Raw genomic sequence first — 27,498 nt, forward strand, 5'->3', positions numbered from 1 at the left:
GTTTTTTAAAAATATCATTCAGGGAACTCTTATTCTTAGGGAAACTTGTTCACCTGCTAGGCCAAGAGCATAAGAAAAAAAGAAAACACCTTAATATAGAAAAGCTGTTATTTGTCTCAGAATTTCTTTTCAAGTAGACTTGTGAACAAATCTGTTTGCTGAGTTTATTTAGATCTTAGGTCAGTTGATAAGAAAATTAAAGAAGTAAAAAAAAATTATAGCAATTTATACATCCAAGGATTCTCATTATTAATGAGATAAAGATTATACTTTGAAAGAATCAAAATCATAGAGTAAGATTTTGAAATTGCTAGAACTTTCAGAAGTCAGTTAAACCAGCTCATTTATTTTAAAAAGAAGAAATGACAAATGTATACTTATTAGATCTGACATACTGAATCTTTCTTTTTTATTCCCGATTCAGGCCCACATGCTATAACTGACTCTATGTATGTGTTGTTTGGTTCTTGAGTATAGCGACAGGCCTCTCTCTGAGATTGTATTTATTTATTCACAGAGTAATTGTTTTTCAGATTTTGCAACAAAACCTTTTAAAGATGAATGAGAAACAACTGGAAACTTTACAGCAGCGGAAACTTCCTGAGTGGATGTCTACGCAGAATAAGAGGTGTGCTGTAGAAGAAGGAAAGGTATGCAGTTCATCAGTTTTTCCTTCAGATGGGAAATTTATGTAAACCTGACTGTAAAGAGAGTCAATCAGTCCTTTTTTAAACTTCAGGTCATTATTTAAGTTAGAGTAGCTATTGTGTAAATGAACAAGAATCTAGTCATTGAATGAGTGAATGAGATTACCTTTCACTTGGGTTTACAAAATGAGAATTCTTACTCTGTACTTTCCATTTTTTATCTGGTTTGCATGGTTGACCTTACTAGTTTGTTGCAATTCAGATAATTTAGACAGTACTTACTTTGCTGAATTTTTATGGTTGAGCAAATTTAGGTCCTCATACATATAATACCCACCAACCAGTTTTTAGCATTTTATGGCATTATTACATCTAGAATCCTATAGAATAAAATATGCTAAGTGTTGACTGTTTGGTCGACTGCTTGACCAGTCACTGTGATGTACACTGACCACCAGGGGGCAGATGCTCTGACTGGTAGGTTAACTTGCTGCTGGGGTTCAGCCCGTTGGGACTGGGCGAGAGGGCTGGACACGCCCTGGAGCTCTCCCCTGGTCCCTCCCTAGACGGCCAGCCCCCATTGGCCTGATTGGGACTGGGTGAGACAGCCCCGATCAGCCCCAATTGCTGGCCAGGCTGAGGGGACCCCCCCCACCACTGGTGCACAAATTCGTGTACTGGACCTCTAGTACTAATATAATTACAGAAAAAATCAATAAAATAAGTGCTTTTATGGAAATAGCATTAGAAGTTTGCAAATACACTTGCTATAAAAATAACCTTACAGTGGATGGCTTTATCTTTGTTACATTGTCTTTATGACTTCATTAGGCTATAAAGTATTAGTTATTAAAACTTAGAACTAATTTGGATGTTTCAGGGAGCTTTATTATTTCAATGAACATTTATTATTTAATGTGAACTTTATTTGCTCCTTTTCGGAATTTTGTTTAACTCAAGGCGTTTATTCAGAAGAGCGTTTTTGAAGATGACCTCCCGTACTTGGAATTCACTGGATCCATTGTATACAGTTATGAACCTAGTGATTGTTCTTTCCTGTCAGAAGATATAAGGTAAGAGACTTTGTTTCCAATGGATAATTATTTATACATGTAGAATATCACTAATAAGTTTCAATTCTTTTTTAAGTAAAAACTTAAAGTTACTGAATTAAATTACTTGTTTGCCTGTTTGTTCATTCATAAGCCTTTTTACTATTTTAGCTAATTATTTTACTTTCAACACTTAAGATAGTACTACTGAATATATTATGTTTATTTCACCAACTAAGGGTAAAAATGCAAGAATTATTCAAACTCCAAGTGCCCCTTTATATTTTATTAAAACTAGAGGCTTGGTGCACGAAATTTGTGCATGGGGGCGGGGGAGTACGGTCCTCAGCCTGGCCTGCTCTCTCTTGCAGTCTGGGAGCCCTCAGGGGATGTCTGACGGCTGAGGCCCACCTTGCATGGACTTGAGTGCTGCCACAGAGGTGGGAGAGGCTCCCGCCACCACTGCTGTGCTTCCTAGCCGTGAGCGCAGCTTCTGGTTGACCAGTGCTCCCCTGAGGGAGCAAACTGACCACCAGCCGCTCCTGCATTGAGTGTCTGCTCCCTGGTGGTCAGTGCAGGTCATAGCAACCAGTCATTCCGCTGTTCAGTCAATGTGCATATTAGCCTTTTATTATATAGGATACCAACATAGTAGCATTAAAAATGGTTGTGATCGGTTCTGTTGAATTTAGTTAACAGCAAATGGTCCTTAGAATAACATTTGAAATGACTGTTAATATAAGACACTGCAATAATTTAATTTAAACTATTAACAGTCATTTCTCCTTCTGGCACTCTCTATACACACAAGTTAGATAGCTTGATACTATGTCATTGGTCCTGAGGCTCTCTTTCCTTTCAGTTTTTTTTTTTGTGGTTGTTGTTTTTCTTTCTTTTTCTCTCTATGTTTCAGTATGTATATAGTCTCTTTTACCATGACTGCAAATGCACTTATTCTGTAGTATCTGACCTGTTATCCCATTCTGTGAATTTTTATTGTATTTTCCCCCCTGTAGAACTTACATACTTTAAAATATGCTCCATTTTGGCTCTCATCATATTCATGTTTTCTTTTTCTTTTTTTATTTTATTTATTTATTTATTTATTTAAAATATATTTTATTGATTTTTTACAGAGAGGAAGGGAGAGAGAGAGCTAGAAACGTCAATGAGAGAGAAACATCGACCAGCTGCCACTTGCACACCCCCTTCCGGGTATGTGCCCGCAACCAATGTACATGCCCTTGACCAGAATCGAACCCGGGGCCTTTCAATCCGCAGATTGACGCTCTACCACTGAGCCAAACCGGTTTCGGCTTCTTTTTCTTTTTAAAAAATGTATTTTTATTCATTTCAGAGAGGAAGGGAGAGGGAGAAAGAGATAGAAACATCAATGATGAGAGAGAATCATCAATTGGCTGCCTCCTATGTGCTCCACACTGGGGATTGAGTGTGTAATCCAGGCATGTGCCCTGACTGGGAATCGAGCCTTGACCTCCTTGGTTAATAGGTGGATGCTCAACCACTGAACAACACTGGCCAGGCATTGTTTTCTTTGAAATCTTTGAACATAGTCTGCATATTTATAGTAACTGTTTCATGTTCTTGTCTGTATATTTCATTATTCTAATGTTTTCTACTAAGTGATTTTTATACTAGTTTATGTGTCACATTTTTCTGTTTATTCTCATGGCTGGGGATTTTTGATTGGACGTTGTGATTTTATCTTGTTGAATGCTAGATTTTGTTGTTTTCCTTCAAAGAAAGGAGCTTTGCTCTGACGGGCAGTATCAGCTCTACATTTTGAGGCTTACTTTTAAGCTTTGGCAGGGTAGGTTTCTACAGCAGGTTTTACTTTGGGGGTAATTTAGCCATATAATAAGGTGTGAGCCTTCTGGTGTCTTTGCTGAATGCTCCAAGTGATCAGCAAGAATCCCTTACTCTGACTTTTCTGAACTTGAATGCCTCTTATTTCTATATAAGCCCTAGGAATTGTTAATTATAAGCCCACTGATTGTTTTTTGTCCAGGCTCATAGTTTTACTCTGTGCTTGAATGTCCTTTCCCACCTTGTTTCCTCCACCCACAACTTCCCCCTGCCTCAACCTCTCTGGCCCTGACCCTGTCTCCCCACTCAGTGCTCTGCTTTGGATCTCCTTCCTTCTTGCTGTCTGGAAAGTGTTCCAGGCAGACAGCTGGGGCGGCAGTAGGGCTCACTCTTTATTTCCCTTCTCTCAGAGAGCACAGTGCTGCACTGCCTATTGACAAATGTCTGAAAACTATTGTGTATATGTTTTATCCAATTTTATTTATTTATTAGAGGACTGATGTACAAAATTTGTGCAAGAGTAGGCCTTTCTTTCCCTAGCTATTGGCACCGCTTCCCTCTGGCACCTGGGACCCGGGCTTCCCTCCATCCGTCGCCAACAAGCACCCAGGACCCGGGCTTCCCTCACAGCCCCAGCTTTGGATGACCAGTTTAATTAGCATATTACACTTTTATTATTACAAATTTATTTTAAAATTATTGACTTTAGAAAGAGGAAGAGAGAGGGAGAGAAAGATAGAAACATCAATGATGAAAGAGAATCATTGATCCACTGCCTCCTGCACACCCCTGACTGGGGATTGAGCCCCCAACCCAGGCATGTGCCCTGACTAGGAATTGAACCATGACCTCCTGGTTCATAGGTTGATGCTCAATTAATGAGCCATACTGGCTGGGCAATTTTGTCCAATTTTTTATTTGCTCAGGGAAGAAAAGTATGTCTGACCACTTATTCCATCTTGACCCAAAGCAGAAATTGCATTGAAATTTGTTTTTAAAATGCATTTTTAATTAAAAAAATTGTGAAACAGGCGAATATAAGCAGTAATAGATAATAATATAAGCACTACTTATATATCCCACCTAGCTTTATTAAGTCTTACTATTCATTTTCTTCAAATCTTTATTAAGAAATGAAATAAAATATTGCTGAAGCCCCCTGTATGCCCTTTCTGATTCTCCCCTCCACAGCCCAATGAGATAACTTCAGTCATGAGGTCAATGTTTATCATTCCCTCACATGTTTTCTCTAATATTCATAATCTTATACTTCAAAATATCATATAGTGTTTGCCTATTTCAAAACCTCAAAAAATTCTCTCACTTTATATGTATATTTTGGCTACTTGTCTTTTTCACTCAATATTTTATGTTTTTGAGATTTTTTTGGTATATATAGTTCTATTTTAACCTTTATTTAATATTTTATTATTTCATTATGCCACAATTTTTCCATTCTTTTGTTGATGGAAATGTAGTTTGTTTCCATTTTTATCAGTAGTAACAGTATTGTAATGAACATCCTTAGACATTTCTGTCTGGTTGTGCACGTAGAGTTTCATATATTTATGAGAAAAACTTGCCAGGTGGTAGCGTTTATACATCTTTAGCTAGAGATTGTCAAGTTAAACCTTCACCAGTATATGAGTGGTCCCACTGGTAGATATTCTTCCTTCTCAGCACTTTATGTTGTGTGGCTTTAACTTTGCTGGTCAGATAGCTGTGATATTGTATAGGTTTCATTTGCATTGCTATGATTTCTAGTCAGATTTCATGTCTTCATGGGTTTATTTGGTTTTATTGGCCATTTGGACTTCCTTTTGGGAATTGATTGTTCATGTTTTTTCTCCTTTTTTCACTGGATTATTTGTGTAACTTTTCAAGGACTTGTTCATATTTTCCAGCTATTCACTAGCAGTTGTGTGTCATAAATATCTTCTACCTACTGTGGCTTATCTTTTAACTTTTTGAATATCACCTTTAGTTAAAGCAGCAGTTGACATTTTAACATAACTAATTTTCACTATTTTCCCCTGTAGCATGAGTCTGACTGACGGAGATGTGGTAGGATTCGATATGGAATGGCCACCAATATACAGTAAAGGGCAACTGAGCAGAGTTGCACTAATTCAGTTGTGTGTGTCAGAGAGCAAATGTTACCTGTTTCATATTTCCTCTATGTCAGGTTGGTATCCCTTCTCTTTGTTTCATTTTTTTTTTTATATTGTAGATAATTATGTTAACATTTTCCCTATAAAATTAAGCTCTTGAATTAACTGGTACTTCTTTCATTACCTTATGTTTATTTAAGTATTTATGTTCTACTCATATCCCTGGTTAATTTCCACATCCCTTTCAGGCATTGATATTATTCCTACTTAGAGAGTAAAGAACTTGTCTTCAATCAGGGCTTTTTGCTTTAGGTAAAAAAGGGAATACTCCAGGTGAATGTATTTCTGAATTTTGACTTAACATGAACATAAATACAAATATAAAAATATAATGTGTCAGAAGTAGAAAATAAATCCATCGTACCTGATAGAACCTATGAAAATGATAATTAAATGTTACAGTTTTTCCTCAGGGATTAAAAATGTTGCTTGAAAATGAAGCAGTTAAAAAGGTCGGTGTTGGGATTGAAGGAGATCAATGGAAACTTCTACGCGACTTTGACATCAAATTGAAGGGTTTTGTGGAGCTAACAAATGTTGCCAATGAAAAGGTAGTTATAATACATATATAATTTTCACAAACAAGGTAAATTTGTGTTTCATAGAATGTCGCTTCTATCTGAATGTTAGTCTTTTTGAAAAAATAATTTAAGCTGTATGGTTTTGTAATAAAGAAGTCCCAAATGAGTGTTTCATAATGAGAACCTTCAGTTCTAATCTGTTTCTTTAAGTAAGTACCTCCCCCATATTAGAACTGTTTTATATATTTTCAAATTTAAATACTGTATTTTAAGTTTTTTGTTAATCCATTTATATCAATACCCAGTACCTTTTTTTTTTTTTTTTTTTTTTTTTTTTTTAAAGGAAGAGGCTAATGCAGCTCTTGTGGTAGGATGCTTTTACCATCAGTAGAACTTTGACCATCTATTCCATCACCCTTATTTCACATATTTTATTAATGTAGTCATTAGGTTAAATTCTCATATTTAGCCAAGTATTCATTTGGCTGGGAAGTAGAAAGCGTACCAATCTATTCAATTTTTCCCCCATGAACAATAGTTTTACAGTTTAAGAATTTTAATAACTACATTGGGGAAATTTCAGAATTAAATTCTTATAATGTAGGCTGCAAATGAAGTTTCTAATGACAGAAAATTAAAGGCTATCTATGCTTTATATTTTGGTTTAATATTTCCAACTTTATTTATAGCATGGTCATTTGGTGGTATTTAGGAATATATGAAATTAGAAGGGAGTAATTTTTGCTATGCTGTATGTTCATTATTTCTAGCTAAGAAGTACGGAGACCTGGAGCCTCAATGGTTTGGTTAAGCACCTCTTTGGTAAACAGCTTTTTAAAGACAAGTCTATCCGCTGTAGCAATTGGAAAAATTATGCTCTCACTGAGGTCCAGAAACTGTATGCAGCTACTGATGCTTATGTACGTACCAAAGATCTTTAGACTATGATGTATATTTGAAACCTAAAATAATTTACTTTAGAAAAATTTTGTTGTGTTAGTGGCACAAACGCAACTAAGATATTTTAAATCACTTTGGCATTAAAAATGTTAGGAAGGCATTCAGTGAAGCTGTTAAGTCTCAGTATTAATTAACAAGTACCCATCAGCAGATTGTTCAGTACTAGTTATGTTTATTGTCATGAAGCCAAAATAATGTCCAATCTGTATGTAAAAAAAAGTGAGTTCTCTGAAAACATGAAAGGCGAATAAGCTGGGACTGAGTATGCACAAATGTTATTGATGATATGTTTGATTTATAAGCATCTTGAGAATAAAAATACAAGACAGTTTCTATATGGAAGTTGGCCTTATTTCACATATTTATATTTAAAATGTGGTAAATTTAGAAAAATTGCCTCCAGATTTAGTTTTTACTGCTGTTAGTCAGATGCATTTTCATGTTTATATATTCGTACGTAGTGAAATCTGGGCTTATCTTTATATATAGCACTATCAGTATTTTTTTTCCTCAAGAAGCATATTTTACATCCCAGTGAATTTCTTTTTCCCTAATTTATACTTCCATTTGTAGATGAATATTTTGCTTCCCTTTTTTGTGTGTCTATTTTTTAAGAATAGAAACTTTTTCTTTATAAATAAAAAAATTCAGCCGAAACTGGTTTGGCTCAGTGGATAGAGCATCGGCCTGCAGACTGATGGGTCCTGGGTTCGATTCTGGTCAAGGGCATGTACCTTGGTTCCAGGCATATCCCCAGTAGGGGGTGTGCAAAAGGCAGCTGATTGATGACTCTCATCAATGTTTCTAACTCTCTATCCCTCTCTCTTCCTCTCTGTAAAAAATCAATAAAAAATATATATAAAAAATTCAGTTTTGTTGGAAAATAGGTTGATAATTGTCCTTTATGTTCTATTAAAAAAAAATCATAAAACTTGTTGAGAACTAGCTCAGATCTGTAGCATTTTTATTTATGAAAAATCAGTATGACTTGATTATTCCTATTAAGAGTAGCCAGAAGGATTGTTTCTTACACCTATTAACACTCTCAGCTGATTTAATGAAATAGGTGTAATGGATTATCTGTAATCAAAACATCTCTTACTTGAGTGTATTTTATTAAATTCCATATCTGAGTTATTTGGTTGGATTCCTGCTTGTGATATTAGATGCTAAAACATTAGAACTTAAACTTTCATTTTAAAGCATAGACTGCTTACTTTCTCCATTCTCATAATTGTGGTGAATAAATGAAGACATAACGTAATGGGTTGAATTTAGCTTTTTGAGTGCTTTGGGAATCATTGTTTTGGATTTTTTGTAAACATGGGTCATAATTTGGATGATCGTTAGTATGTTCTTTTCATTTTTCTGTTTTCCCATAGGCTGGTTTCATCATTTATCAAAAATTACAAACTCTGGGTTATGCTGCGCAATTGTTTTCCATAAATAAAGGTATGTTATGGCCTAAAAATAAAAAAGTTTGACTTTGTTCTTTTGTGAGGTTTGGCTCAAAAAAGACAATATTCACACCTGTGCAAAGTGTTTTTTATTATTACAACTTCTTGAGTACTGAGCAGTTTTGACATTAGCTTAACAACTATTTGGCCAAGGCTTAGGCGCAGGGGTCCTCAAACTTTTTAAAGTGGGGGCCAGATCACGGTCCCTCAGAGAGCTGGAGGGCCGGACTATATGAACTACTAATTCCTACTGTAACACCTCGGCTGCGCTCGCTGCCCAAAAAACCTGGCGGGCAGGATCAGTCTCCTCTGCGGGCCGCAGTTTGAAGACCCCTGGCTTAGGGTTTCCACCATGTTACTGTAGCCAAGCAGGACTTCCTGCTTTCACTCTGTAGCATTGCTGCTTATTAGGCTTCTGTAGTTGGGGCTTGTGGCTTTACTATATGGGGATACAGGAGTGTGAATCTGTTCCCTGAAAGGATGACCTCTCGTTTTGTGGGAGATAAAGAAGGAAGCCTGTGTGATAGCAAATGGAAGTAGCCGATAGACACTTAGATATACAGCCTGTAACTTGGAAGACAGTTTGAGTTAAAAATAAAAAAAGTAGTTGCCACAAGTGATGAACAACAAAGGGACTTAATACTGAAACCTGATGTTACATTGCAGTATGCTGATGTGGGAAAAAAAAAAAAAAAAGGCAGTTGCAGTGTGGTTAGATGAGTCCTTTGATGTGGGAAAACAAGGTGCTATGATTAGCACATGGGAGAGGCATCCAGTGTATATTTGGAGGTATTAGATAATATTTTCTAGATAAAGTGATATTTAAGGCAAGACCTAAGAGCACGAGTTAGCTAGCTGAAAAGCAGAGGAATAAGTGGTATAGACACAGGAGGTAACAGGTGCAAAGTTTCAGAGGTAAAGAGAAATCATGGTATCTATGGCCAATTGAAAGTAGTGCAGTGTGATGAACTATTGAATATGACAGGGTAAGGAATGAAGCAGAGGCAGAAAAAGAAAAGCACATAAGTCATGTTAAGGAGTTTACATTTCCTCCTAAGAGTTATGGAGGGTTTTAAACCGCAGAGTGACATGAATTACATTGAATAATAACTTGGGCTGTAGAGCAGAAAATGGATTGTAGGAGGGCAGGGGTCCCAGTGGAAAGAAGACTTATTAGGAGGCTATGCCAGTAATCCAAGTGAGAAGTGATGGGGACCTGACTTGGTTGCTTGTATTGAGGATGGAGAGAAGTGGATTGATGCAGAGTAGATTTAATAGAGCAGTAGACTCAACATAATGTGATGTTGAAGATGAGAGCCATGGGTCAAGGATCACTTCTGTGTTGTTGGCATGAGCAACAGGGATGAAGAGCACTGAAGAGTTGGAGCAATATTTGGGGATGAGGTGTCATACAGTTGATATTATACATATTAAATGAAGGAAGCCTGTGTGATAGCAAATGGAAGTAGCCAATAGACACTTAGGTATACAGCCTGTAACTTGGAAGACAGTTTGAGTTAAAAATAAAGAATTGGGAGTTGGAGATAAAGAATTGGGTCTAAGCCCTAGCCGGTTTGGCTCAGTGGATAGAGACTCGGCCTTTGGACTAAAGGGTCCCAGGTTTGATTCCGGCCAAGGGCACATACCCTGGTTGCGGGCTTGATCACCTCAAGTAGGGGGTGTGCAGGGGGCAGCCAGTCAATGATTTCTTCTCATTATTGATGTTTCTATGTATCTCTTTCCCTTCCTCTTTGAAATCTCCTTCTCTCTCTCTCTCTCTCTCTCTCTCTATATATATATATATACACACACACACACACACACACGCACACACGCACACACACATAGGCCCAGTGCATGAAAATTCGTGCAAGAGTAGGCCTTCCTTCCCCTAGCTGCTGGCACTGGCTTCCCTCCGGGACCCAGGCACTCTGGACCCGGCTGTCTTCCCTCTGGCCCTGGCTTGGTCAGGAAGGACATCAGAAATGACGTCCGGAAGAATTGGGTCTAAGAAGCTTGAGAAACTCTCAGCATTTAATGTTCACATGGAGGAGGGGACGAGAGAGGAGTAGCCATAGGCATAGAAGGGAATCAGGAGGTGTGGTGTGCAGAAGGCGAAGTGCAGAACATGTTTTAAGTAGGAGGATGTTATCAACTGTTTTAAATTCTGCTGAAAGTTTGAGAAACTGGGGACTTAATAATTAGATTTGGCAACATGACAATTTTTTGTAACCTTTTACTACAGCAGCTTTGGTGTACTGGGTGACAAGAGTATTTCAATGAAAAGGTGGTCATTTAGAGCATGTACCATTAAAACAGAAAAGAGTCCATAGGTTTCGGTATACGCAGGTGTGATAACCTTAGTGGAATGGTGTGTGTGGAAATCATTTTAACATGAACAGAGGACTAATTAGATCTAAGGAATGTGAGAAACAGGTGAAAACTTTTTTTTTTTTTTTTTTAGAAGCTTGGTTTGGAAAGGGAAGATTTGTTTCTGTAACGTATTTGTTGGATGTTTATTATGGCTCAGGCACTGTTTCGGTTGCTGGGGAAATTCACTGAAGGAAATAGACCAAGCCCCTTCTTTTAATTTGACGGAAGTGGGAGGGAAGGAGCCACATGGATACCTGAGGGTAGGAGATAGCAGGCCTAGAGGGAAGAAAGAGCAAAGCCTCTCAGGGTGATAGCTTGCCTTGTGTGAGGAATAGTGAATGTAACTGAAGTGAAATGAGTAAGGGTGATTGTAGCAGGAAATGAGGCTGGAAAAGTAGCTTGAGCCAGATAGATCATTTAGGGCCTTATAGGCTATGAATCTGACTTCATATTTTATTAATTAAAATAAATACAGTGATAAGTGATGGGAACACCCTTGTACAGGATTTGGAGCAGGAGAATGACATGATTAAAATTTTATTTTAAAAGGATTTTTTTTTTGGCTGCTATAAGAGGGCAAATGTTTAGGCAGGGAAGTCAGCCATGAGGCTATTGTAATAGTCTAGGCAAGAGATAATGATTGCTTGGATTAGGCTGTTAGCAATAGAGATGAGAAGTGGTAGATTCCGTATATATTTTGAAGGTTTTTATTATGAAGGATTTGCTAATGAATTCTGCATAAGGGTGAGATGTCTAGACCAGGAGAACAATCAAGATATTTTGGTTGGAGTAACTGAGTGAATGGAAGGGAAGGGTCAGTTAGTTGAAAGGTTATGGGGAGGAACACGTTTTGGTGAGAGAGAAAAAAAAATCTACATTTACATTTTGGACAGGCTAAATTTTAATGCTTTCTGATGCCTAAGAAGATATCTTAGTTGGAAATGTGATTCTGTAGCTAGGGGAAAGGTTGGCTTTGGAGATGTAACCTTGGGAATCAATCGGATGATAGATAAACAGTGAAACTGGGTGAGATAAAATAGGGAGTGAATGGAGTAAAGAACAGAAGCGGCCCAAGTCCTGACAGCCAGGGCAGCGAAGAGGACTCTGTCCAGGAGGAAGGGAATGCAGCAGAGAGGACTGAGAGGACTGGTAATAATGGAGCAGGTGTAGGAGGTGTGTGCAGAAGCCAAGTGAAGAAAAACGGTTTAAGTAGGAGGAAGTTACCAGCTGTTTGAAATACCTTGGAGAGTTTGATTGAGTTGAGGAACTACAATTAACTATTAGATTGGACAGTGGGAGGCCATTGGTGACCTTTCCAAAAGCAGCTGTGCTGTGCTGGTGGGGGTGAAAGTCACTTGGAGCCAGTTTAGGAGAAAATGGGAGGAGGAAATGTCAGACAGTGGGTATGGACGACTCCAGAAATTTTGCTGTAGATGGGAGTAGTGATTCTAGTACAGACTAACTCGCAGATTGGGGGTGGGAAGATGAGATAGTTCTCTTCTTGTTTCTATTTTCTTAGTGAAATAAGAGGTGAGTTATTCTCTGAGTGAAAGGAGGGACAAGCTGATATTGGAGGCTGGAGGGGAAAAAAAAGAAGTATGAAATAGTCATCTTGGGAGTGGGAAGTGGGAGATGTAGAACGATTAACAGTCATTACTGAAAGTGGGAGGTCTGTGTCATGAATTTAGAACCAAGTGAGGTGAATCATCATAGATTGTTTTATTTGTGAGTCATCGTAGTTGTGTTTTATTTTCATCTATATTCAACTACTTGGGTCCAGGCATCAAGTAGGTAAAAAAGCTGGGTTGAATTAGAGTAGGGGGTTGATCCAGGTAAATACCAATGGAGGGATGAAGGAGCAAAAGAGCTGAGTCCATACAAGCGAATGATTAATATGGGTAAGCAAGGCAAGTAAGACGTGGTGAAGAGTGGCAGTCTGAAGGATAATGGGTAAGGAAAAGGTAGAGTCAATGGATTTGGTTCTGGAACTGAGAGAGCTGCTGTATGGGGAAAGCATCTTTGAGAGAAAGAGAGCATGTTGGTCTTCAGAGGGTGGAATGCTTACCATTAAAGTTTGGAAGTGGTGACCTCATTGGAAGTTACAAGGTCACTAGAGGCCCCGATGCATGGAATTCGTGCAAGGGGAGGAGGCCTTCCTTCCCCAGGCTGCCGGCCCTGGCTTCCCTCTGGCACCAGGACCTGGCTTCCCTCACAGTCCGGGCTTCGTCCCGGAAGGTCGTCTGGAAGGATGTCCAGTCTACCAGTAATTAGCGTATTACGCTTTCATTGTTATAGATGACTGTGGGGATGTGTGGCTGAGGTCAGTTGAGGAACAGATGGAGATGGAGGCATTACGGAACAGAAAATGCTGCACTTTTAGGTGGAGCAACTCCGTGAATGTTGAAATCACTGGTAATTGCCAAAACCGGTTTGGCTCAGTGGATAGAGCGTCGGCCTGCGGACTGAAAGGTCCCACGTTTGATTCCGGTCAAGGGAATGTACCTTGGTTGCGGGCACATCCCCAGTGGGGGGTGTGCAGGAAGCAGCTGATCGATGTTTCTCTCTCTTCGATGTTTCTAACTCTATCCCTCTCTCTTCCTCTCTGTAAAAAAGTCAATAAAAATATATTAAAAAAGAAAAAAAAATCACTAGGAATTATCACAAGAGCAGTAGTGAAAGGAAAGATAGTGAACCAGGTGCTAAAAATCTTCCGTGAATGAGAGGATGTGATTTTGAGATCATAAGATAACTTCAGCAATTAGAAATAATGATGTTAAATGCCTCCCAAGGCTGGACTTTTTGAAGGACAAGGGAATTGGTCATTTTTAGAGTAAGAAATTCTAAGCTGGGGAATAGTTTGGGAAATAGGAGCAGATTTTGTGGTGTAAATATGTGCCAGACAGAATGAAAATGAGAGTTTGGAAGATGATCAGTGGTTAGGAAAGCTTACATTTTATTTTGTTGACAACTGATAAGGAGGACAGTAAGGAATGGCTGTTGGGTAAGGCTTTGTTTTACCAAACTATATTTAATAAGCAGCCCACATGGTATTATATTAATTTCTGATTTTAAAATAGTGCAGGTGGGTTCAGATTCTCATTCCTATCTTTCCTTTCTGCCCTGGTTGATAACCACTGGGTTGTAATATGTATGAATGCAGGTCATGTTGAATTTATTCTAAAATTTAAATAGTAAAATTTGAAAGGGAAGTAAAGTGTTTTGGAGACAGGATAAGGAGGTCTTTTGGTTGCCATTTATTTAAAGAAAGAAAATGAAAATGTAAGCCCTAATACAGTTTAAATAAGTGACTAAATAAATATCTTTGCTTTGTGGCTTGCAAATTGATATTGACTCTTTTTTTCAGAGGAAGAAATACTACCTAGTGATGTGAAGAAACAATTGACTTCAATCTCTGAGGAGATGATGGATCTGGCTAAGCATCTTCCTGACACTTTTAGAAAACTGGAAGACCCCCAGAGGTTACATATTATTTTAAAATCAATTCTGTTAATTCTTATTGCAAATGAAGAATTACTTCATTAAGGTAGACTTAATATAAGTTTGCTCAAATACAGGGAACTATCTTTCCAGTTTTAAATCATGCATTAAAAAGTTTAGGGTTTTTCTGTCTGCTTTGTGGGATATCTTAGGAAGCAACGCAAAATTAAATAAATAAGTCCATATGAAAGAAAATATTTATTATCCAAAGTTGTCTTTGTGTTTTGGGGTATCTTTCATTTCATTATATTTATAGTTTGCTCACTTGAAATCTGTAAGTAAAAGCAACTTATATACTTACTAGCTTCATTATTCTGATTATTATCTCATTATTATGTAATAATTCTACCCAACCAGTAATCTGTTAGAATAAGAGACATTCAGATTTAAAAGATCATTTTATAGCTAATGAAATAGGATTTCATAGGACTGACTGGTGCTGGGTAGCTGTCTCCTTTTAAAATCAGGCCTTGACCTAATCTTAATTGCTGAATGGCTTCCTTGTTAAATCTCTAAAAGCAGGATTGCTCTGGAATAGTGAATGATTTACAATGTGGCAATGTAATTTTGAGGCAGAAATACTTTGTAGAAATATGAAGCAGTTAGTTAAAATAGAATTCTGACTGACAAATGAATGTTAATGTATTCTCTGCTGGATGAGATTTGTGATATATTTTGATAGAGATATTTCAAATATGATATAGAAATTCAGCTCTTTTTCAAAGTCATTTTTCCCTAGCAACATTGTTTTAGTAGTTTTTATGTAACTTTGAGACTTTTGGAAAGATACACTTCTCATTTTTCCCCTCCATGATGTTTACGTACAATTTTTTTAGCAATTAAAATGTCTATGAATGCTTTGCTTTGTGATGCCAAAGATAAATAGGTTCCCTTAAAACTTGAGAATGGAAAATACTAGGTTAATTTTTAGTAAAGATACATCTTGTAAAGTTTTATTGTCAAAACAAGATCTAGTTAAATCTCTGATTTCAGGTTCTTTGTAATAAGTCTACAGTAATGCCTCATTTATCTAGATTATACCTTAGAACCAGAAAAGAATGAAAAAGGCCCTTGAACAGCCAAAATACATGCAATAAACATGAATTCAGGCTCACTTAACTCTATATTTCCAGTGGAGTACATGAAGCCACAGTCAGAGCATATTGCTTTCTGTGATTGACAAGCTCAGATAACCAGTTAAAATAAAGACGAGCTATGGATAAGGAATGATATGTACCTGACAACAGCTGGAAGTTATATTTAATTAGCTCCGAAGTGGAGGACAAAACTATAAAAATGTAAGAACTGTTAAAATAGAGCAGTTTGAGAGGTTTGTTAACTAGGGAACAATTTTATGCTGCAGTGGACCTGGGAAAGTATTGGTTTGTCATTATATGTAGTCATTGATTTAAATTCAGTATATATTTGTGGTATTGCCTTTATGTACTTGACATTCTGCTGGGTGTTGAGGTTGTAGGCTACTAAAATACATAATAATAATCTTTAGAAAGAAGGAATAATGCAATAATCCTATGCATTATTGAAGAAAGCAATGCAGCTTTTGATGTATTTAGAGTAAATAATTACCCTACATGAAATGTGTTATTCTCTGATGTTAGCAGGATAAATGAGCCCTAACAGGCTTGTCGATCTTTGTGTCACTGTTGCTATGTTTATATGTCTCAGCGTTCCCCATGCATGTAACAATCAAACTGCGACGCATGTCTGTTCCTACTGATGTTTTACACACAGGTCTTACATTTGTATATCTGCATGTTAATGATAAATGTTCTTTGTAAGATTTGAAGAGTTTTAGAGTGTTAGAATTAGTGAGTTTTTAGGTTTGAATTTAATTTTGCTTTTGATTTTTTGATGTTGACTTTGGCAACTTAAGCTTGAGCCCAACTTTGGAGTGAGGTTAGAACGGTGATTTCAGTATGGAAAAAACTCATGAAATTCCCATAAATGATGAAATCTTTATTTGAATCATCAATATGAAACTTTAAAAGTCATCTCAGTCTGTCTTATTTTACTTAGTATGATATTCTCTAGGTCTATCCATGGTGTTGCAAATGGTAGTATTTCATCTTTTCTTATCGCTGAGTAGTATTCCATTGTATATATGTATGTTGCACATCTTCTTTATCCAGTCATCCATGGAAGGACACTTAGGTTATTGGCCACTGTGATTAATGCTGCAATGAATATAGGGGCCCATATATCTTTATGAATAAATGTTTTCGAACTTTTTGGTTAGATACCCAGAAGAGGCTATCTATTATGGTAGCTCTATTAATTTTTTTGAGGATCCTCCATACAGTTTTCTGTGGTGGCTTTACCAATTTACATTTCCACCAGCAGTGTATGAGGGTTCCTTTTACTCCACAACTTCTCCAGCATTTGTTATTTCTTTTCTTTTTTTTTTTATAATAGCCATTCTGACATGTGTGAGGTGGTATCTCATTGTGGTTTTGATTTGCCTTTCCATATAATAGTTGAATTTGAACATTTTCATATATCTGTTGGCCATTTGTAAGTCTCAGGAGAAGTGTTTGTTCAGATCCTCTACTCATATTTAAATTGGATTATTTGTTATTTATTGTTGAGTTATATGAATTCCTTATATATTTTGGATGCTAGCCCCTTATCCGAGGTATTATTTGCAAATATCTTCTCCTACTTGAGTGCCTTTTTGTTTTGTTGATGGTTTCTTTTACTGTGCAGAAGCTTTTTAGTTTGATACAGTCCTATTCATTTATTTTTGCTTTTACTCTCCTTATCTTTGGGGTCAAATTCATAAAATCCTTTCTAAGACCAAGGCCCATAAGTTTGGTGCCTATGTTTTCTATATATTTATTTATATTTATGTCTTTGATCCATTTTGAGTTAATTTTTGTTTTTTGGTGACAAATAGCAGTTTAGTTTCATTTTTTTGTATGTGATTTTCCTATTTTCCCAGCACCATTTATTGAAGAGGCTTTCTTTTCATTGTATGTTTTTGACTCATTTATCAAAAATTATTTGCCAGTATATATGTGGGTTCCTTTCTGGGCTACCAATCCTGTTCCCTTGGTCTGTGTGTCTGTTTTTCTACCAATACCATGCTGTTTTGATTATTGTCACTTTTGCAATATGATTTCACTTGTATGTGGGGTATAAAACAGAAAACAACAAATGAACAAAGAAAAACTCATAGGCACAGACGACAGTATGGTGGTTACCAGAGGGGAATGAGGGTAGGGTGGTAGGGGAAGATAAATAGGGATAAATATATGATGATAGAAGGAGACTTGACTTTGAGTGATGAATACACAGTGCAACATACAGATGATGGATTATAGAATTGTATACTTGAAACTTAGAGTTACCCTAATAAACTTAATAAAAAGTCATATAATATTTTATTAAGCATTGATTATAATTCAGAAAAATTAGAAGAACTAAACAAAAGCATTAGTTAAATTGTATAACATGTCTTTGCGCAACAGTCCCTTTTCTCCCTTTAATTTCTACTTTTATAACTAAAAATTGCTTTAATAAGCTCTATAACCATTATGTAAGATAGTGTGTCTCATGTTATACTCTAACAGTTGCTTTCTTGTTCAGTTAATCAGGTTTGTTTATAAATAGCCATTAAACTCACTTAGTTACAATGCTATATTAGCAACTATATTTAAGGAGTTAAGAAATTCACTTCATATTTATTCTTTATATCTTCTTCATATTTTTTGACTTCTTATATTTGCCCACTGAAGGGAAGTGTTTTCCTATTCCAAAGAACTTGTGTCTAGTTTTCAGATTTTTGAAGATACAAAACATCTTTATTTTTTAATTATAACATAAACACTCTTATGTGTTACAGTTGGAACTAGTTTGATCAGAAAATTGAAAAAAATAAGGTAAAACCTGGGATCATAAACATTTTCTTTTAACTTAATGTGTTAATGCGTAGTATGTATTTCTAATTTTCTGTTATGTATCATGGCGTTTTCATTAAATATAGGCCTGATGTTTGGAGTTTTGCAGAGTGTTTCTTGTTTAAACATATCCATGTGTATCATCTGTAATTTCCAGTTTCAGTTTCTTTAAAATGGAATTAAAATTTAAGACCCTTGAAGCAATCTGAATGTATATTCCTAAGATTTGTCCTCCAAATTTTTATAGTTATTTGAACTCCAGTTAATCAAAGAGAACTTATTTTTAAAGGGAAAGCATTTGCTAAGTCTTTCTACATGTTCAACTTAGAACTCAAGGATATGGTGTTTTTGTTTTTAGTGGTTATGTTTCATTGTTGTCATTTACATTTAATTAATTGTGATAAAAAGTATGACTCTTATAAACAATTAGTTTGGGACCAAACACTGCTGCATTTAATAAACATACAAGTCAACTGTTGATTGAAGAGGTGCATCGCTGATTAGAGAGTAGCCTACCAGCTATAAGACTACAACAGACATTAGGGAATGAATAGCAACTTTAATCCAATGTATAATTGAAAAATCAAAACAAAACAAAACAAAGTGTCCTTGAGGTGGGGTCAGTTTAGAAAGCTATTTGTCCCAAAACATTAAAACTTGCCCTTATAATTTACGCAATTAAGATGAATTAATCTTTCTTAATTTTTTTTAGGGTTTCTATACTATTGAAGGATATTTCAGAAAATCTGCATTCACTGAGGAAAGTGATATTTGATTCTACTGAGACCGAACCGAGGTCCAGCGTTAATATGAACTTACTACCATTCGAAGATCCAGCTGGTGGAGTACAAGAGAAACAAGAGGAGGCCTGGGACACAACACTTGATAATCTAATTACACAGGATGGAGAAAATGTGCTTGGAAATGAAGTGAAATGGGAAGGTGGACTAGAACACAATGCATTGAACAAGAATACAGAAGAAAGTCGTATAATGTCGTTGGATATTACAGAATATGAACTGCAAGTTTTGGAACAGCAGGCTCTGGAAGAGAACCTTAGTGATGTTACTTGCAAATCTCCTGAGGTACTAAGTAAAGAGAAAACCATTTTGATTCACCCGTAGGGGTTGGCACATTTTTAAAAAAATATATATTTTATTGATTTTTTACACAGAGGAAGGGAGAGAGATAGAGAGCTAGAAACGTTGATGAGAGAGAAACATCGACCAGTTGCCTCTTGCACACCCCCACCGGGGATATGCCCGCAACCAATGTACATGCCCTTGGCTGGAATCGAACCTGGGACCTTTCAGTCCGCAGACCAACGCTCTACCACTGAGCCAAACCGGTTTCGGCGGGGTTGGCACATATTTTTATGTAGAGGGGCACATAGTAAATATTTTAGGCTTTGTAGGTTGCACAGACTCTGTTGTAACTACTCAGTTCTGCCTATTTTGTGTGAAAGCAGCTGTTGACAAATGTAAACAAATGAACTTGTCTGTGGTTCAATGAAATTTTATTAACAAAATTTGTGAGCCATATTTTACTACTTCCAACTTAATATAATAAGCAACATCTTATAGTTTTGCAGTGGATTTTATAGTGTGAACACACATTTATTGGAATTTGCTATTTTAGCATTTCTCCTGCCTTTTACCTATAGCTATCTCTGCTAACATCTGTGTTACCCTTTAGTTTTTTAGAAATTTCATATTAAGTGTATACTTTGAAATGATGTTTCATATAATGATACAGAATTATGATCAGGATATCATGATCTGATTGACATCATTTACCCTAGTTATTGCCATTTATTATTGTGTAATAATTAGTAGCATTTTTAAAAAATATATATTTGATTTCTTACAGAGAGGAAGGGAGAGGGATAGAGAGCTAGAAACGTCGATGGGAGAGAAACATTGATCAGCTGCTTCTTGCACATCCCTTACTGGGGATGTGCCCGCAACCAATGTACATGCCCTTGACCGGAATCGAACCTGGGACCTTTCAGTCCGCAGACTGATGCTCTATCCACTGAGCCAAACCGGTTTTGGCAATTAGTAGCATTTTTTATTTATCCATGAAATACCTCATTTTAAATGTAAAAGAGTTAAAAAAATTTTTAAGCTTAATATTTTCTGGTTAATTAAGGTTCTACATTCTTTTCCTACTTAAAATTTAAATATTAGACATTTTTGGGTGGTCTTTCTTCCATCTTTTGTGCATGTTCGTGTGCTATTGGACACTTGCTTTCTGGGGATTGTCAAAATATTCTAAAGTTTCCTCATATCTAAACATCATCAATCTATATAATAAAAACCCAGTGGTTGTAATGCTGTAATGATCAAAGACCGGTCACCAGGAGGTGCATTGAGCATCTCCCCCCTCCCCCTCCCCCCCCATGTGAGCAGTGGCTCAGGGCGAGGAGCAAGCTTGCACATAATTTTGTGTGCACGCTAGGCCTCTAGTTGCTAAATAAATAACTTATCTGACATTGTTTTTCAAATACATGAAGATGCTATTTGTAAAATATTGATTTACTTAAAGGTATTTTTATGATCATAGATTGTTCCCGACTTTGTGTAGAATTTTTCAAACTTGCAAAGAGGTTCTTATGCTCAAAAAGTTTGGGAAACACAGTTTGACATTGTTTAATGATAGTTGAGCTTGACACTTTGTGTTCTCATTTATAGTGTGGGCTTTATTTCAAGTCTGTTAATGTATCTTTTTTTAATCTTTCCAATTATATTTCTTTCTCTTTTTATTTGGTTCTTTATTTTCTATGTTTATTCCTTCTTCCTCCTCCTTACTACCCTCTTTCTCTTCTGTCTTTCTATCATAGAAACATATAAATATGTATTATAAATTTATCTTAGAGAAGAGAATATTTTGTAGAAGAGAGGTATGGAGTCAATGAAACTGAAATTAATGTTTTAAATCCCTTTTTTTTTTTTTTTTTTAAAGGATTTATCTCCCAAGGATAATGAAGAAGATACATCTTATATAATTGAAAGTGATGAAGATTTAGAAATGGAGATGCTTAAGGTATGTTTAAAATTATTGAAAATTACTTCCAGTTCTTTAAAAAGGACATTTAATTAACTAAAAAATTACCTAATTCTAAACTGCATCTCATTTATTAGCTGTGTGACTTTGAGCAGGTTTCTTAGCCTTTTAGATACTAAGTTAACAGTTGTAATTATTACTTAAGGTGTTACTTCTGAAGAGCTTAGTAGAGCCTGGCATTTTGTAAAGTGTTTAATAAATATTAGCTAATAGTAATAATAGAATGTAAATACTAAATCATATTCCTTTATTAACCATTTCTCTGAAGAATGCTGTTTAGGTAGTGAATTTATAGGATACTATTAGACTTCTATAAGCATATTATATATGGAACCTCTTAGATGACAACTTGGTGCCCATGTGAGAGAACTTTATTTTTAAAATGCTTTTCTAGTATGTTTATTAACTTGAATAAACAATCAGGAACAGAACTTTTATTTTCCTTTTCCAAGCCTAAAATGAATATACCTTAAAAAAAAAACTTTAAAGTCAACTTTATTAAATGGAAGTTTTAATAAGAGGAGAAAATGAGAACTGTAGTTTAATAATTCTTCCTGCCACTTCTCTGTAAAACAATTTTACAAATGAAACAATTTTGAAAGATCCTAACAGTCTTTAACTACATAATCTTCATTTAGGAAAGGAAATCAGATATTGTCAGACAAAATAAAAACAAAAAAACTTTTATTTTACATTTTTAGTATTTCTTGCCTAAAAGTATTTGAATCTTTTTGTTCTTGTTTTGACAATATCAAAAACATATTTATTGTTTGCTTATAGTTTAAACCTCATTCTTACTAAAAAAGAATATGAGTGATGAGTAAATATAGAGAAACTCATTACAAAAGTAAATAATATTAAAATCCACATCGGCTGCTTAGGAATTGAAAACATGGACGTATGCTGAAGAAAAATTGTTTTAAATAATATAAATTCAAAATTTATGATAACTTTCCCTAGGAACAGTTCCGTATGTGCTATTAATGACTTCTGTTTATGCCGAAAGTATTCCATCTTTGGCCTGTGCCCGAGAAACCATTTTTGAGCACATATTTAAATTAGAGCGCACATGTTCTTTTGTGGTATTGCTTGCATCTGCCAGCTTGGAGCAAAATTGTAGGCTCTGTTAATGATACTCTTTTTGTGTTTGGTGAGAAAGATACTACACTGTCTATGGTTTTGCTTTTAAAATTATTTTTAAACTCCCAGTCTTTAGAAAACCTAAATAGTCACACAGTAGATCCAATTCATTCAAGATGCATGGATGTGGAAAGAAATCTGGATGTTCCTTGTAAAGAAGAGGAAGATGAGGATGAAGCTATTGAAGAGGAAGAAGAAAGTGAAGGTAGGCACTGTAATATGAAATGACTCACTTCTGATACTTACCAGTGACTTTAATTTAGGGTCCAGTTCATAAATGTTTTGGAGGTCAAGGGTTTTGTGGCATGTAGTTGATTTATTCCTATAAACTTGTCATTAAATCCCTTAGTGCTTTGGTCTTCATAAAGCACAGTCTTACTATTTATAAAAGTAAAGTAATAGAAGTGTCATTTGGTGGCTGTGGTGATGTGAAACTTTTCATCCTGAGTTTTATATTTTGTTTGTCAAAATTATAAATAATTATTTGTAAAGAATTAATGACTGATATTAAATATTATTATAAACTAGAGGCCCTGTGCATGAAACTCTTGTATGGGTACAGTTCCTAGGTCTGGCCAGTGATCAGGGCTGATTTGTGGGGCAACCGGCAGGGTAATCTGGGTCCCCACTCACACCCACCTTGGCCTGTCACTGCCTGCTCGCTGGCCCCGCCCTTGCTGCTGCAGCTGCCCGTTGGGGCTTGTGAGCTGGGGGCAGCTCCCTGAGCGCCTGCTCCCTGCTAGTCAGTGTGTCATAGTGACTGGTCGTTCTGCCGGTTGTTCCGCTGTCCGTTCGATTTGCATATTAGGGTTTAATATAGATAGATGGGATAGATACATAGTATCTGTTTTGCATGCGCTTATTACTTAAAACAAGTGGCACGATGTGAAATAGCAAAATAGACTGATTACTATACTGCGTATACTAACTCGAGTAAGAATCACTAAGTGAACCTATTATTTAAGTGATGTAATTGCATATTTTATGATAAACTATGGACCTTCTCAAGAAGTACTCTCTAGAGCTAGATTTTATCAATGTTATATTATAATGTGAAAATTTAAGGTACATTTTCTAGGTGGAAAACATATGAAGTTGTTAAAAAAATGTTTTCCCCTTGCTTTCTTGAATTAAATAAATATATGTTATCTCCAAATCAATTTAGCATTCTATTTCGAATTGTTGAAGCTGAGAAGTATAATAATGACTTTTCATTTGTTTAGAAATGAGTTATATTGATTCTTTGTATTGCTCTTTCTTGGCCACTCTAAACCCTTCAACCTGAGTAGAAAATGGAAATCAGTTCGGTAAAGTTAGCATATCTCCCTTGTGCTATGCAGTGAGAATTTTGGTCAAAGATTAGGTGGAGTGGTAACTAAGATGAAGATTTTATTTTATCAGTGGATTTCATTTGTGACTGTAATCTAATTTCTTATTACTATTATATTATAAAATTTGGATTGGTGTATCGCTTGCCATGGTTGGGTCTAATGTTGATTTTTAGAAGGATAGCAAATTCCAAAATATCATTTTTTTTTTTTTCTACAGTGCTGGCAAAGCGTGAACCTCAAAAAGTTCTAATCCTTAGAATTAGGTAATTGTTAAGGTGTTTACCTGGAGTCATGACTAGTGCCCAGAGGATCAAATTGGTTGGATTTAAAAAACAGAAAATAGTAACCTTTGGTACCTATTACTATATTCTTTACAAGAAGCCAATGAAATAAAACTTTATTCCCTCTCACTATATGAATGTCTATTTTAACATAAGTTACCTGTTTTATTTTATTTTATTTTATTTTAAGACCATTCAATACCAGGACCCAATGAAAAGCAAGTTATTTGCCTCAAGACCTACTTTGGCCATTCCAGTTTTAAGCCGTGAGTGTAATCTCAATTTCTTTTTTAATATTTAATTATTATTGTCATTGATTCTTAGAGGGAGAAAAAGGGAGAGAGAGAGAAACTTCGATGTGAGAGCAAAGCATCCATCGGCTTCCTCCTGCATGCCTCCTGCATGTGCCCTCCACGTGCAACCTGGGCATGTGCCTTCTCTGGGAATTGAACCGGAAAGCTTTCAGTGCATAATATGATCCCACCAACTGAGACACACCACACAGGGCTGTAAGCTCAGTTAATTAAATTGCATATTTATTATTTTCTTCACAAGAGAAAAAAGGCAAATAATCCACTCATTTAACAGTAATAGTACAATTTTACTATAGTTTATATATGTGACACTGTATTTCCTATTAGTGCCTACAAAGTTAGTTTGAAGTAATATTTGTATAAAATTTATGTCTACCTAGTATACATCATTTTTATAAGCAAGGAAAAATGGGCTTTTCTTACCACAGAGAGTTCTGGATAGAAACTAGTTTTAATACACTAGCAAATGAATCTTAATTTTTGCTGACTTGTTTTTTGTTAAGTATGTATCCATGTGCCTATTTTGTGCATCTGATTGTCCATACCATGCTGATGTTACAGAAATTCATAAGACAACTGTTTGAAGAACAATAACAGTCTTATCATTTTTAATATATTTAACTATATTTACATTAAAGGGGGCACATTTGCAAGTATTAATATGAGATGAGGAACAAGTACATTTGAATAAACTAATAAAAATGTAGATTTCTATTGTAGATTGGATATTTTTCTATTCTGGGAATTTAAAATTTAATCCATGGAAAAATAAAAAATTGTTTCGGTTGATCTTAAAATTTAAAAAAAGTTAACTGTCTTATGTACAGAAAAGTGCATATAAATGTACAGATCAATGAATGTTCACAAATTAGGCACCTTCTGTAACTAGCACTCAGGTAAGGAACAATAGGTTGTTATCGGCATACCGAAAGATAACCTTTCCAATTGATTTTCCTCCTCAATATTTTATTAAAAAAATTTTTGAGGATGTACAATAAAGTTGAAAGAATATTTTTACTATGAATACCTGTATATTCAATATTTTAATATACTTTCTTTGTCACATACTCATCGATCATCTTTCTACTCATTCCTTAATCCATTCAGTTTTTAAAATACTTCTCAAGGTAAATGTGAATATCATCCCACTTCCCCCAGAGTATTTCATATAAATCACTAACTGTAGTTAAATATTCATTTATTTTTCTCTTAATGTGAAATTTACATAAAAAGAAATGGTCAAGCCTTAAGTGTATATACATTTGCAGATCTTAAGTGCACATGCACACATCCATGTAACCTATATTTAAAATGCTAGGGTTCAGACATTTTTATATTGAAGCCCAGAATGTAAAATAAATTCTATTAGAGGAAGTGGAAAAATTAAAATGTGTTTGAACATGTCTCTTGGGCTTCTTGTTAGTAAAACAAAACAGCCTTTTGTGTTTTCACTCTCCAGGGTTCAGTGGAAAGTAATTCATTCTGTATTGGAAGAAAGAAGAGATAATGTTGTTGTCATGGCAACTGGTAAGTTGTGCTTAAGCAAATAACCTAGTACTTTAAAAAATAAAACGTAAAGGTTTTTAAATGCATATCCTTTCATTAAACTTTTAGAATACAAATAATAGTAGTTCCCCCTTATCCACGGTTTTACTTTCTGTGGTTTCAGTTACCAGCTGTCAACCAATATCTGAAAATATTACATGAAAAATTCTAGAAATAAATAATTCAGAGAGGAAGGGAGAAGGATAGAGAGTTAGAAACATCGATCAGCTGCCTCCCACACATCCCCTACGGGGGATGTGCCTATAACAAAGGTATGTGCCCTTGATGGGGATTGAACCTGGGGCCCTTCAGTCCGCAGGCCAACGCTCTGTAGAAATAAATAATTCCTAAGTAGAATGCTCACCATTCTGAGAAGCAGGATGAAATCTCTCACAGCCCCGCTCTGTCCTGTCCAGGACGTGAATCATCCCCTTATCCAGTGTATCCACACTGTTCTCCCTGCCCCGTCAGTCACTTCGTAACTGTCTCCATCATTGGATCTGCTGCCACAGTATTGCAGTGCTTGTGTCTCAGTAATCTTTATTTTACTTAAAAATGGTCCAAAGCATAAGAGTAGTGATGCTGGTAATGTGGACGTGCCAGAGAGAAGCTGTAAAGGACTGCCTTTAAGTGAAAAGGTGAGGACAGCACAGTAAGATACTTTGAGAGAGACTACATTCATGTAACCTTTATCTCAGGAGGTTGTTATAATTACTATATTCTTAGCTATTGTTAATATCTTACTATGTCTAATTTATAAATTTAACTTTATCATAGGTGTGGATGGACAGGAAAAGAGACTGTAGGTATTGGGTTCAGTGCTATCCATGGTTTCAGGCATCCCCTGGAGGTCCTGGAACATATGCCCCAGGGGAATGGAGCCAACTACAAATGGTGCGAAATAGAGAAGAGAGTGAACGGAGAGTAGATGCTTAAATTTATGCATGAATTAGCTCTTGTGAAGATAGCACATTAGTAATTGATTCTTGATCTCATTCGGGTGCATTGTAAGAAGAAATCAAAGTACCAAGGCTTTATTTTTATTTCAGTGAGTGTATTATTTTTATTTTCAGGCTATGGAAAGAGCCTGTGCTTCCAGTATCCACCTGTTTATGTAGGCGGGATTGGCCTTGTCATCTCTCCTCTCATTTCTTTGATGGAAGACCAAGTGCTCCAGCTTGGGTAAGTAATGTTTACTTTGCCACATTATCACCTTTTTCTTCTCAGAGAATGAAAACTCTAATCTAGCATGCATTTTTAAAATCTAGTTCTCAGGAACACATTACTATAAGTGCTTCTTTATTTTAATAAGTAATAAATGACACGTTAGTGGAAGAACTTACCTTCTTAAGTTCTCTGTCATTCAAGGTTACCAGGTGGCCCCAATACATTTTTTTT

General features: G+C 35.8%; 1 protein-coding gene across 5 annotated transcripts in view; it reads left to right on the forward strand.

The window, feature by feature from the left end:
• WRN (WRN RecQ like helicase) overlaps window positions 1-27,498 on the forward strand; it is a gene marked incomplete at its 5' end in the record, with an annotated part of 118,594 nt that overhangs the window by 23,722 nt on the left and 67,374 nt on the right. For 4 of the 5 annotated variants that reach the window (XM_084877027.1, XM_084877028.1, XM_084877030.1 and 1 more), the window contains 13 exons: window positions 534-650; window positions 1,608-1,720; window positions 5,566-5,711; window positions 6,100-6,248; window positions 6,989-7,138; window positions 8,561-8,630; window positions 14,373-14,487; window positions 19,136-19,508; window positions 21,388-21,468; window positions 22,699-22,834; window positions 24,432-24,507; window positions 26,015-26,082; window positions 27,174-27,282. In XM_084877027.1, the coding sequence (XP_084733153.1) occupies window positions 534-650; window positions 1,608-1,720; window positions 5,566-5,711; window positions 6,100-6,248; window positions 6,989-7,138; window positions 8,561-8,630; window positions 14,373-14,487; window positions 19,136-19,508; window positions 21,388-21,468; window positions 22,699-22,834; window positions 24,432-24,507; window positions 26,015-26,082; window positions 27,174-27,282 (1,703 nt within the window). The remainder of the gene's footprint in view (window positions 1-533; window positions 651-1,607; window positions 1,721-5,565; window positions 5,712-6,099; window positions 6,249-6,988; window positions 7,139-8,560; window positions 8,631-14,372; window positions 14,488-19,135; window positions 19,509-21,387; window positions 21,469-22,698; window positions 22,835-24,431; window positions 24,508-26,014; window positions 26,083-27,173; window positions 27,283-27,498) is intronic. The other variant, XM_084877029.1, reaches the window with a different exon arrangement.

This window comes from Pipistrellus hanaki (genome assembly GCF_964339955.1).
Source record: "Pipistrellus hanaki genome assembly, chromosome: 3".
Lineage (NCBI taxonomy): Eukaryota > Metazoa > Chordata > Mammalia > Chiroptera > Vespertilionidae > Pipistrellus > Pipistrellus hanaki.